General features: G+C 40.6%; 1 protein-coding gene across 1 annotated transcript in view; it reads left to right on the top strand.

The window, feature by feature from the left end:
- The window catches only part of LOC147465046 (glutathione S-transferase 2-like), a 103,818-nt gene extending 96,729 nt beyond the window's left edge, over positions 1–7,089 (top strand). Inside the window, exon 9 of the mRNA XM_086517761.1 lies at positions 6,525–7,089. Within this exon, the coding sequence (XP_086373887.1) occupies positions 6,525–6,626 (102 nt within the window). The 3' untranslated portion in view covers positions 6,627–7,089. The remainder of the gene's footprint in view (positions 1–6,524) is intronic.
- Positions 7,090–12,731: the final 5,642 nt, after the last annotated feature.

The raw sequence follows: 12,731 nt of genomic DNA, 5'->3' as shown, positions 1-12,731 counted from the left end.
AGTTTTAGGTTAGAGGAATCCAACGAGCCATTCCCCGCGTCGATCGGATTTCCAGGTGGGCAGATGTGCGACAGTTTCGCCCAAACTGACACCCCCAGACCTAACTTATTTAATCAATCAATTTATTGATTTATTTGTTGGGTGTGGTGGGGGACGGATTGCCCTACCTAAGCCTAAATTAATTCATAAGTGCAATTTCAGCCCTATAAAGGGAGCTGTAGATCATCACTTGGAGCAAGTAGTTCTAGGTTATCAAACCACCCCTAGCGTTTTCAACTAGCAGCAGAGCAGAGCAGAGCGAGAGTTTTACAAAACAAGCCCTAGCGTTTTGCAGCAGTACAACCCTAGCATTTCTCCCGCAAGCGGATCAGCCTAGCATTAGCAGTTTTCAGCCCAACAGCCCAGCTTTTTCAGATTTCAGCCAACTCCCTCGCCGGCAATCGGCTCAAATCTAAACTCACGATCATCCCTTTGCGGTCCGGTACTTCTGCAGCACATCGAACCTCCCCTCGACCATTTCCTCGCCGGCATCGAGTGCTCCATTGCTGTCCATGATTGGCCTCGTCAAGGTCTACGTTTTCAGCCCTTCATTCCGTTCATATCGGGAGTGCAAATCAGCCCCTTGGTGGCCATCCGCAATCCCCAATCGAGAAGGATCCATCGAATCAGCTTCGGAGGTGTCTCATCTTTAGGAGTTACGGATGTGATTGTCATCATTTAAGTCAGTAAAATCTGCACTTAAGGTAGTGCATTGTGTGTACATTCCATTTACGCAATCAAAAGCAAATACCACATCGGCAACGGTGTGGGGGGCCCTTGAGAGGGTTGGTTGGGACCCCATCGGGTGTTGCTCTCTTCTTCTCTCTCTTCTCTCTCCCTCTACCATCATTCAAGCTAAAGGCAGTTGCTAATGCAAGGAAAAGAAGTAAAGGATTTGTGGAAGTGTAAAACTAGATCTTCACCATTGCAATTTCACTGCACCTGATACAGTCGAGAGGAAGGAAATGCTCATAAAACTCTAGATTTGAATTCTGTCCAAGTCCTAGCTTGGGTTCCCTCAAGAATCTTGGTTAGCCAGCAATTGCTTGCCATTTCCTTAAGTGCTTACATATTTCAACTTTGAATTTTCGGTGAAGTTGCCTTTGGCAAAGGCATCGTCAAACTATCAGATGAAGGATAGAGGCTTCATAAAATCTTGACATCCAATGTTACTGTCAAATTTTACATTTGAAGACTCTCCTTTTACTGTGGTGCTTGCAGCGTATATCTTTTTGAGCTTGTATTTATGTCTTATGTAGAGAGGTAAGCAGTGTGTTTAGAAGGAGCTTAATGAGAAGTAGATATTGTACGAGTACCAGAGGCGGTATAATCAGGTGAATATGATGGAGAAGAGATGGATATATCTTTACTATCATGAGAGAGAGAGAGAGAGAGAGAGATTCACAAACTGTTGTGACATGTCCAGTCACTAAAGAACGGAGCCAACCTACAGATGGGGCCTAAACTCTAAGAAGCAGCAGCAGAAGAAGTTTTACCAACTTATGAAGTCTTGTCGAGTGGCCTCGTTCTAATGACGAGTTCCCGCCAACTTGCGGCAATGGGGCCCAAGGGACCTAAAGAGATTAAGTAAAGCGTAGAAGCAGATCACGTGGCAACCTGTACGGAATTTGCGCTGACATGATGACGTAGCAGGTGTACGGATTTCCGCAGTTCGTGCTATCAGCTTTGGGCAACAGCTTTTGAGGCCAGATGCTTTTGAGTTGGATGCTTTTCATGTAACTGCTTTTCATAGGCCAAGGGCCTTTAAATATGTGCAAAGGGCTTAGTCGCACTCTTCCGGCTGAAGGTGCAGAGCGCGAGTAACGGCATTGTACTGAGTTCAAGCAGTTTAAAGAAATACCGAAAGGGGCGCCAACGTTTGGGGCCAGTGTTCTCTTGGGGTGGAATTCCGCCACTTCCCTTGTCGTGCACTCTCTCTCTCTTTTTATTCAGTTGTTATTTGAAGTGCTTAAAGTTGTTTAGTCTGCTCTTTTCCGTTGGCACATAGTGCCCCTCCCACACACACACACACACACACACAAATGAAATGAAATGTTATATTGATGTCTTCAAAAGGTCAAAATGACCTGTGAGACCAGACCGTTACAATGTGATGGGTCTGATACAAAGTCAGAGTAACAAAATGAAATGACAAAATGATAAAATATAAAATACTATGAAATCCTAAACTGGTAGGTGTGAACTAAGTAGCTAGCCGAGATAGCTAAATCACAAGTCACAAGAGATCCAGCATTGGTCGCTTGTGGATCTCATCAATCTCCTCCATGGTCAGCAGTCTGACCGGACGTCGTGCATGTCGAGCCAAAGTGATCCAAATCCTCTTATGTAGCCTCCGTCGATGTTGTGTAGTCCTCCGCAGTCGTGGGCGTCTGGATCTCCCCAACTCAGTCGCTCGGTCGATCAATGTGCCTCTGGTGTGAGGCGACAAGATCTGCTGTGGTAGTAGCTCCTCCTTGTGTCCTGTGTCTGCTCTAAAGAAGTCTGTGATGTGTCTCTGAGACTGGCTGGCCTCTCCTCTCATTAGGCTCTCTCTATGTCTGTGCAGCTCGAACAGAAACAAACCCAGGCATCTCTGATCCTCGTACCTCATGACTTTGGAGAGTGGTCCAAAGCCCTCTCTGAACAAGCAGTGGAAGCGGCCTCGTATCTCGTAGTAGACGGGGCAGTGGCATGTGTAGTGTAACTCTGTCTCGGGCTCCATGTCACACAGGGGGCATGTCGTGGGAATCTATCCTAAGAGACCTCAAAGATCTATCTGACACGAGAGAGAGAAATGAAATGAAATGAAATGTTATATTAACGTCTTCAAAAGGCCAGAGTGACCTATGAGACCAAACTGATACAAAAGTGGTGAATCTGTTACAATGTCTGAAAAGTGTGAAAGTGTGAAAATAAATGCAAAAAACTAAATACAAAGTATTAGATAAACTTCTTAGGAGCATTCTAGGTGTCTGGCTAGAATGCTTCTAATCCTTTGTTGTAGTCTCCTCCGGTGAAGTGTGCTTCTGCATCTCGGTCGTGGTCGTCTCGATTTCCTAAGCTCAATCGCCCTGTCAATGAGGGTGCCTTTAGTATGAATGTGGGTACTCCTTTGTGCTCGCTGCTGGCCTCTTGCTTCTCCTTCCATTCCTGCTTCTCTCGATCCGAAGAAATCTGTGATCTGCCTCTGAGGCTGTAGTGCTCTTTGTCTTCTCATTAGATTATCCCTGTGCCGATGTAGTTCCAGTAGGTACAGGCCTAAGCACCTTTGATCTTGGTATTGCATGACTCTGTCTAGAGGTCCAAAGCCTTCTTTAAATAGGCAATGGAAACGCCCATGTATCTCATAGTATACGGTGCAATGGCATATGTAGTGTAATTCTGTCTCCAGCTCCATTCCGCATAACTTGCAAATTCTGCTCTCAGGTGGGATTCCCCTAAATCTGCCAAATTCGATTTCCAGCTGGTGTGAGGATGTACGAATCTGACCAATAGCACATCTCAAACCATGAGACAGGTGGGTATCCATGTAGCTTGGGCGAATCACAAAACCATCTTCAGATAGCTGTAGGAAGTTTTCTTTGTAGTCGGCCATCTTCGTGCCCAATTCTTGTGTAGGGTCTACCCATGTCCTCTTAGTGTCCAACTATATAAGATCCTGGCGGATGATTTTATTAATCTCCGTTCGTGTGATTGCCAGTGATGGAGCCTCAAGAGAGTATTGGAAGGGGGGTAATCTTTCCATACTGAACCCGTGTCTCTGAAACCACGAGGACAGTTGTGCATACCAGCATGATGTATCTCCTTTCATTGCTAATTGTCGAGAGGATTCGAGGGCCAATCTAGCATATCAGCAATTATTTGTATCCCATAAACCATGTATAAAGGACATTGATCTGGTAAGAGCTTCAATTTCTATCGGAGGGGCAGCTAGTTCCGCTCGGGTAATCGCGTGTGGTACGGAGGCCTTGGCTCTAATCATTCGAGAAATCATAGATACCAAAGGTCTCTCCATTGACTTCCAATTATCCTGATCCACAGATGGTCCCCAAATCTGGACCCCATAAAGCATAGCCGAAGCCACCACAGTATCAAAGAGCCAAAGTTTTGTTCGTGGTTCCTGAAACTGCACTTGTGAACACATCCTCTCCAACCCTCCCAAGGCCGTAGAGGCTCTGGACAATCTAGCATCCGCTGCTTTCTTAAGAGTAAACTTCGGTCCTGTAAATACCACACCAAGGTATGTGTATGCATCTGTGTACTCTACTGTATCCTTGCCATATGCAAGTGTAGAGAGAGAGAGAGAGAGAGAGAGAGAGAGAGAGAGAGAGAGAGAGAGAGAGAGAGAGAGAGAGAGAGAGAGAGAGAGAGAGGATGAAATGAAATGATATATTAACGTCTTCAAAAGGCCAAAATGACCTAGGAGACCAATCTGTTACATATTGGTGAATTTGATACCATGGCTGAGTACAAAAAAAGAGATACTAAATCGAATCTAGAAGTGTTACTAGCTGTGGGGTATGTGTTAGCACCGATACAATGGGTGCCCAATACAAGAGAGAGATACAATGGGTGATGAATCCATCCTCATCTATACTCTGGATGTCGAGATAGTATGGCTCGAATCCTTTGTTGTAGTCTCCGTCGATGCGGTGAAGCTCCTCTCCTCAAAAGAGAGAGAGAGAGAGAGAGAGAGAGAGAGAGAGAGAGAGAGAGCGATCCTTGTCCTTGTTTTTATTCCTGTCATATCAAGCATTCTGCCCTCAAGATCCCTTGTGCACAGGGGTACTTTTCTTCTTGCTTCTTGTTTTCTTGAACAACAGTCCCTTGATGCTCGGCAACATCCTTTTCTTGCTTTTTGAGGCCATCCAAGACCTTTTGAACATCTAGCAAAGTGAGCAATTGTTGCAACTCTACAAGTTGAGCTCGTACTAGCTGAAACTCCTTTTCAACGGTTCGTCATGACACTTTTGTATCTCCTCAGAATCGTCCTTCGTAGAAAAAGAGGGGCGACATTGCTCTGATACCATTGTTGCAAATGGGAGCGCAGACAAATATCACTGGACTTAAATAGATGAACCAGACTGAGTGAGAACGGGGATAAAGAGATTATGAAGATCGGCATAGTACTTGGGACCAAAAGATGCCCCTTCTCCCATTAAAGAGATATGTTAAGTACTTGCACACACACATTCCAGGCGTCCGTGGATGCACTCACATACATAGATGCAATGCTGACATAGATTCCTAGGTGGAAAAGCAACTGTTTTTCTGGAAAACAACCAAAAAGCAACTTACTTTTTCAGAAAGCAACCACATTTCCTCAAAACTACTGAGAACCAAGTCAAGTGCTTGCAAGTTGCTGCTTGTGTGCAACTCTTACTCAGTTCCGAATCTACCCAGACTGGAATATTCCCTGCTAGGTGCTCCCGCCACCCACCATGTGACACACAGAGTTTTCATCACGTAGTCTCTCATTCACCGAACTTACGGGAAAACTCCTTAGCAATGCTCTATGTCACCCATCTTGTGATGGATCAGAGATGTCCATTCGGGATGGTTTCTCTGGAATGATGCACTGATTATCCAAACTCGGATGTACCCTTTCACCTAATAGTCCTAATGTGCACAAATCAAATAGTTCCTAATTTCAAGAAATTGAAATTGCTCAGAAAAATAAGAAAATACCTAAATTAGCAACATGCTCCCTCAAAGGTGTCTAGCTATCATTTGGTGATTTCATTTTGTAGCTTCTATCCTTTTACCGATAGATGGAGCACACACACCCTTGTATGTTTGATTTGTCTCATTGGGCAATTTCGGCCTTTAATAGAAATTTTAAAATCTTTAAAATTTTATCTCGTCGGATAGATCTTTAAGGTCTCTTGGGATGTTAAAATTCTCTTCTTCTTCTTCTTCTCTCTCTCTCTCTCTCTCTCTCTCTCTCTCTCTCTCTCTCTACCCCTGCCCACTATTTTCTTTTCAGTTCTTTGTACTTTTTGTACCCAGACCTGGTATTAAATTCACCACATGTAACCTTTTGGTCTCATAGGTCATTTTGACCTTTTGAAGACGTTAATATTACATTTCATTTCATTTCTCCAACTTTAAAATTCTCTTCTTCTTCTTCTTCTTCTTCTTCTTCTACACCTAGAAAGGCAGTGCCCACGTCCGTCTCCAGACTCCTCGTTACGTTAGATGGAGGTATGATTCTCCCCTTTGGCCATTGTCTAACATTCTTGAATTTAAATGTTAAGCGTCTTTTTTGTGAGTAAATTAGACATGTATGTTTCTTAGAAGGGAGTAAGGTGCAGTCTTGTCATTTCATAATTTCTGTGATTGTGAATCATGTAAGAGTTGACGAAGCTTTAGCATAACTCAATTGATTTCTAGCTGTTGGTCCACCTCGTTATGCCATCTTGCTTGCGGTACAAAAAGTATCATATTGTTGGATAGAGTGCTGATTTTTGTTCGCTGTTTTGTAGACGAACTTCCCATTACTGACAAAAATTGGTGAGGCTGTGAGTGCATTACCTTATGTGAAAGAGGCGTCACCACAAAACCAACCAGATTTTGTAACTTTTTAAGCTCTTCCCTGTGGGGTTAATTTCCCATTGCCTATCTATTTAGTACTTAATCTCAAAAAATTTGTTTATCATTTGTGCTTCTTTAATTACATATGAGCATTGTATCACTGTGCTTTGTATGCATAAATATCCCATATACTCAAGTAAGCCAGCTCGTTATCCATCTAGACAGTGCTGGATATTGAAGCAAAGTCCTTAAGGGCAAGATAAGGTTGAATATATATGAGCAATGTGAATCATTGGTCAGGACTCAAACTTGTAGAGGTGCTTTGACAGACCCATTTCATTCAGAACTTGATTGTATATGTTGAAAGCTACAGATGAAGAAATATATAGGTTCTCTATAGAAATGAGGAGCGATATTGGACTTGAAATTGCAATCTTCAGTGAAACTTAGTATATTGTTTTGCAGCTTGTATTGACTTGAAGCTCAGATAAACCTTTGTATGGCTGTTTGTGGGCATATTGTAACATCTATCTTTGAAGGATTGATGAATTTTGTATGGCTATATTGGTTTTATGAAAGTATTTTTCTTGGCGTAATTTGTTCGTTCACATCACTTGCAAAGAATAAAGGTGGAAAAAAAAATAACTCAAAATACATTGAAGTTAAGGAGAACTGATAACCATCTTCTGTATGGGTTAAAGCTTATCCGGGCACATGAGGCACTATAGTTTGAAGAGTGTTAGAACAATGTGTTGGATTGTTGCTTTTAAGGATTTTAGGTGTTTGAGCTTTTGGTGGTAACTTGAACATCAAATTGTAAATCCAACTTAGGTATCACATAAGATACAAATGCCATGTCTAATTTTTGACATCTATAGAAAATTTGTTGTTTTCAAAAAACATCCCACCATAAACATATAGGCAATTTCTGTGAGAATTTGTGAGCAACATGTTGTTTTCCTCTTCATTACTTTCATGTTTCCTCACAAGCAAAGAGGGCTCTTTGACATGAGGGTATCTTGATTACCAATGCATCTTGTTGTGCTACTCCTCATAGATAGTGGTTCTCTACTTATGATAAGTAGGTGTGGATATGTTTACTTGAGAAATGACTTTCCTTGACATACTTGGTGCATGAGACACGGCTCATTGTTCTCCATGTGTTCTCGGTAATGTGAGACATGGATCTAATCTCACCAAGAGTCTTATATCCATTGGGCAGCTTGCTCACTATAGCTATCATACATGCTTTGCGTGATTATAAAGTAACTTGCAAGAACAAATGATCCAAATAAACATGATGCATGTATGTATAATACACTTGAACATTTCACCATAATGAAACTTTGATCAGAATTCTCAAAAGACTTAAACCATTGAATAACGTACAATGCAGCTAGGCAAATAACACATGATGTAGGGTAGAAAAATTACCTTTTGAGTTGGCATCACAATTATCTACTTGGGCCAATGTTGCTTTGAAAACCTCCCTCCATGCATACAGGATGATAGAGCGATAAAAGCATTGAGATATATGACAAAAACTAAACGCAACATTTGTCGTCATTAAGTAGCAAGTGGTGAAAACCTACCTTGATACATTCGTGAATACATAGTGAGCAATAATAGCTTTGAGATATATAACAAAGTCTAAACATGGCAATTTCCTTCATTTGGTCGCAAGCAAGAGGTGAGGTAGCATTATTGATGATTCAAATCCAAAGAAAAAACCCTTGCAATCATCATCAATAATGATTGCATTAACCTCTTCTACCTTTATCCTCTTTTTTGCCATCATCATGCTTGCCCTTCTCCGTTTCCTCTTTACCACTTCCTCTCTCCCTTTGAGCTGTTTTTTACCTACGTCAATAGAGGATTGCAGTGAACTTGTCTTGTTCAACAAAAGTTTGTCTAATTTCCTCGGCTAACAAGCTACTAGCCACATTGGCAAAGTTTAGGATACTTTTAGGGTGTGCAAAATTGCTAATGGCAATAACAAGTACATACCATGATGCATTTAGAGACAGTATGGTTTGATTTTCACAAATTTAAGTTCCAACTTTTGAGTTTGCAACCAGCTGAAAATAGTAATAAAGAAGTTCAAATGAGGGGCAATAGTGCTACCTTCTTTCATTCTTAACCCAAAAAACTTCTTTATAAAGCAAACCTTGTTAGGAGTCTCTTTCTCATAAGTATCTCTTAGCTTTTCCATAAGTGTGGGGGTTTCCATTGATTGTAATACATACATTGATTCGGTAAAGTGAAAAATATAATCATAGATTTAGCGAATGCATCTAGCTCAATTCAATTCTTGACAGACATGGTAGCAATCCTAGTCCGCTAAACCATTCAAAAGATTCAAACGTTTCAATTGCTTCCTTTGGAAAAGAGCATCTTGATTCTTATTGTGTTTCGCAAACCAATGACATATTGCTACCATGAAACTTCTTAATGTCAAAGAATTTCATATCTTATGTAAACACTATCAAAATCAAGGGCATAAGGCTAAGGCGAGCACATGAGGAAAGATTTGCAATAACTTAGTAATATCTCAACTAAAACCCGCGATACAAATGTACATAAATCAAGTAGGTACATTACAATAATTTGACATAATTTTAGCATATTAAAAAAAAAGGCATAAATAGTAAGAAAACACCAATATATCTTTAAATATAGGGCATACATTCAATTTAGCCGCCTCAAAACATTGTGCTCATTTGTCTAGAATTTATTGCATTTTTCAACGATTTGGTACATTTATAGCATTTATGATCTTAATGGTACTATTGACAATTTCTCCTTATGTTATGTTTCTACTTCAAAATGTCTAGAAGCTCATACAATTAGTCAAAATCATTACAAGAACGTGGTGGAAAGGTTGTACTCTATTGTGGATCCCAAAGTGACCTACACATACTCTTACTTTCTAAAGAATAAGTGCCCAGTATCACACTCACCTCCTAAAGGAGTGGTGTACTAGAAATGACCCAATACATCAACTACTTCGAAAACGTTATGTAAATGAACGGCTCGTTGAAGTTGAATAATACTCTATATTTGGACCCACGAACGAAACCCTATCTAGTGAAAATGGTGCAAGAAAACTACTTCTATGGTGAAGATGGAGCAAGGAAACAACTATTGATATGAATATTTTGTGGAGGATATGTCTACAAAGTTTTAGGTAGCCTACAAGGAGAGATATTAAAGCACTGCAAGTGGGCCAAGTCTTGTAGTGACAAATGTTTTCATAGAGTATTTGAGACTTTGAGTTATATATCACAACATTTAGTGGGCATCTCATGGGCAAGAAAGATATCTGTTAAAAAACTTATGTAGCATGACCTAGTTACTGATATCACACATTTTTATTCGATATAAATTGCACATTTGCATGGTTAAATTCTGCGATGTGCTCCAACATGTGTGTGTAGTGCTCATTAAGTTTTCTCCCAAAGTGGAGGCATTTTATTGGATGCCCACTTTTTCCCTACAAGACCTGTGGATGCTCCAAAAACTAAGCTTAGGTTAGCCTTGTAAGTTGTAACTTGTAGTATCATGCCTATGTAATTTTGAAAAGGTTTTCCTTATTTCTTTCTTTTGGGGGAAATTAACCACTTGTTCAAACATTATGGAAGCTTTTCATGGATGCCCATATTGAAACTGATCAACTCATCAAGAATTAAAGAGAGGTGATTATGTAAACAATGTGAGCAAGGTCCTATTAAAGGACATTAGTTAGACCGTGTGTGTGTGTGTGTGTGTGTGTGTGTGTGTGTGTGTGTGTGTGTGTGTGTGTGTGTGTGTGTGTGTGTGTGTGTGTGTGTGTGTGTGTGTGTGTGTGTGTGTGTGTGTGTGTGTGTGTGAGAGAGAGAGAGAGAGAGAGAGAGAGAGAGGCGTGAGTTTAGAGTGAAAGGGTTGGTTGACACAGACTTTGCGTGTGCTATGTGTTGAAGCATAAAATGGATGGTAGCCATTACTTTTTGTTTTCTCCACTCATGTAGAGGTTGAGGAATTGCCATAGCTAGCTCTTGGGTTGGCTAGGCCCTCTAATTGATATTTTAGAGGGTTTGAGTTGATTCATGGAGAATGCTATGCTACTAATTTCACAACAAATTATACAACATTTTAAGATGATTTTAATGGTGCGCATATGGAAAATGACGCTCCATCATCTCAAGACTAGTGGTCAAACATGGCAAGTAGACCAAAGTCTTTGAGGATATGAAACAAATCCATGTAAGAAAATGTCAATATAATTAAAAATATTACTATCACATATTTGAATTTGCTTGCAAAAAGCGTATCACTACTACTTCATCAATGCCTACTACTAGCTTGTTTTCTTTCAAAAAGCATAGTACTTACTACTAACTTCAAAAGAGCCTTTTGTTACGACCCCGTTGGATGTGTGGGTGCGTAAGGACTCACGTTCGATACACAGGCATCTTTCAAATTTCAGTTGTACCTTTTTTTTTTTAAAGAACCTTTTGTCCTACTCTAGCATTGGGCACACTGCACATGTAAAACATGGGTAAAACCATGAGGTCCGATGCACAAGTGAGAGAGAGATACTTGCTTTGGAGCCACAACCACAAGAAGTTTTGGACAAATTCTCACAATAATTCCCACATTGTGACTTACCTCAACATTATGAGTTTTTGTGAGGGAGGCACCGCATACCTAGCTAGGTACAATTGGGGGCAGGGGACCGCCAGCCCTGTGGGGGGTCCGGGGGTCCCCTGCCCCCAATCGTACCTAGCTAGGTATGTGGTGCCTTTCATGATGTTATGCATTGTATGAAAAACACTGAAAAAGAATCCGCTTTTTTTGAGTTAACAGCTTTTTTTGAGAAAAGCCAAAGAGCTTCTTTGGCGCATTGCAATCAATGCAACGTGCAAGCATAACTTGCAATCAACACAGCCGACATGATGATCAAACACTTCAAGACAGTTCCCATTATCTGAGATTGTCCATCCTCACAATCGCTTGAGAGAGAGAGAGAGAGAGAGAGAGAGAGAGAGAGAGAGAGAGAGAGAGAGAGAGAGAGAGAGAGAGAGAGAGAGAGAAAGAGAGAGACATTCCTGGGGATGGCTCCCTCCACAACAAGAAAGAGAGGGCTGCATGTGACCCCACGTTTCCTTGATCTCCCAATGACTTCCATTCATTTTAATTGATTTGTCCCATGCTTTCTCTAGAATGAACAAAAGATAAACAACAGCATCTACTTTTCGTCGTAGAGTTTGCTCACAAATGTGTCACACATGTGACCTGTGTTAAAAACAAAACCGGGTACAATGTATTTTAATCGGCTAAAATCATAAAATCCCAGTTAGATTTTGAGCTTGCCTTGAAGAAAACCGATAAATTTACACAAGTTCTAGTGTAAATACCAGCAAAAGCTTCAAATTTCGACCTAAAAACGGATAGAATTTCAAGTTTGCCCTTATTTCCTTTGGTTACGAAAAATGTGTTTTTCTAGCAATGTGTTTCTTTCAACAAAAATCTCCTATCAAACGATGGTATTAGATCTACCATAAATGATGAATCACTACACGTTTGTCTTGATTTCTATCGGGTCATTTTTTTAAATTCATTAATTCACAAGATTCCTCCCAACCCCATCCTTACCTTCCATTGCCAACCTTGAAATTCATGTCTCCCAAGTGTATCAAGGGGCGGACTTTTCAAGCTTCCTATATAGGTTAATGAGTCTTCCTATATAGGTTAATGAGTCTAATTACTACATCAAGTGCCAGATTCCCAAGATTCCCAACGAAGATAAGGTTATTGTGCTCTTAAGTGTTATCAATTTTGACAACATTGTCACACTACTAGAACAAAAGGAGCCCACACTTTCTTTGCAACACGTCATCAATGCTTTAATTGAAGAAGAGAAAAAAACAAGCAAAGAAGACTTCAACCAATGGAGGAGATTTCATTGCATCATTATCTAAAACTACATCTTCAACAACTAGGATAAATAACAAGAAGTGTTACAAGTGTGACTAACAAGGGCATTTAAAAATTGCTACAAGTACAAGTTCTGTAGCAATTGCGGTATCAAAGATCATCCATCGACAAAATGCCACAGTAGCAACAACAGCAATAGAGACAAAGGCAAAGTCAACTTTGTATAGAATGAAGACAAAAAA

Source organism: Adiantum capillus-veneris, chromosome 1, assembly GCF_014529385.1.
Source record: "Adiantum capillus-veneris isolate H3 chromosome 1, ASM1452938v2, whole genome shotgun sequence".
In the NCBI taxonomy this organism is placed as follows: domain Eukaryota; kingdom Viridiplantae; phylum Streptophyta; class Polypodiopsida; order Polypodiales; family Pteridaceae; genus Adiantum; species Adiantum capillus-veneris.
This window is presented reverse-complemented; position numbering and strand designations above follow the sequence as displayed.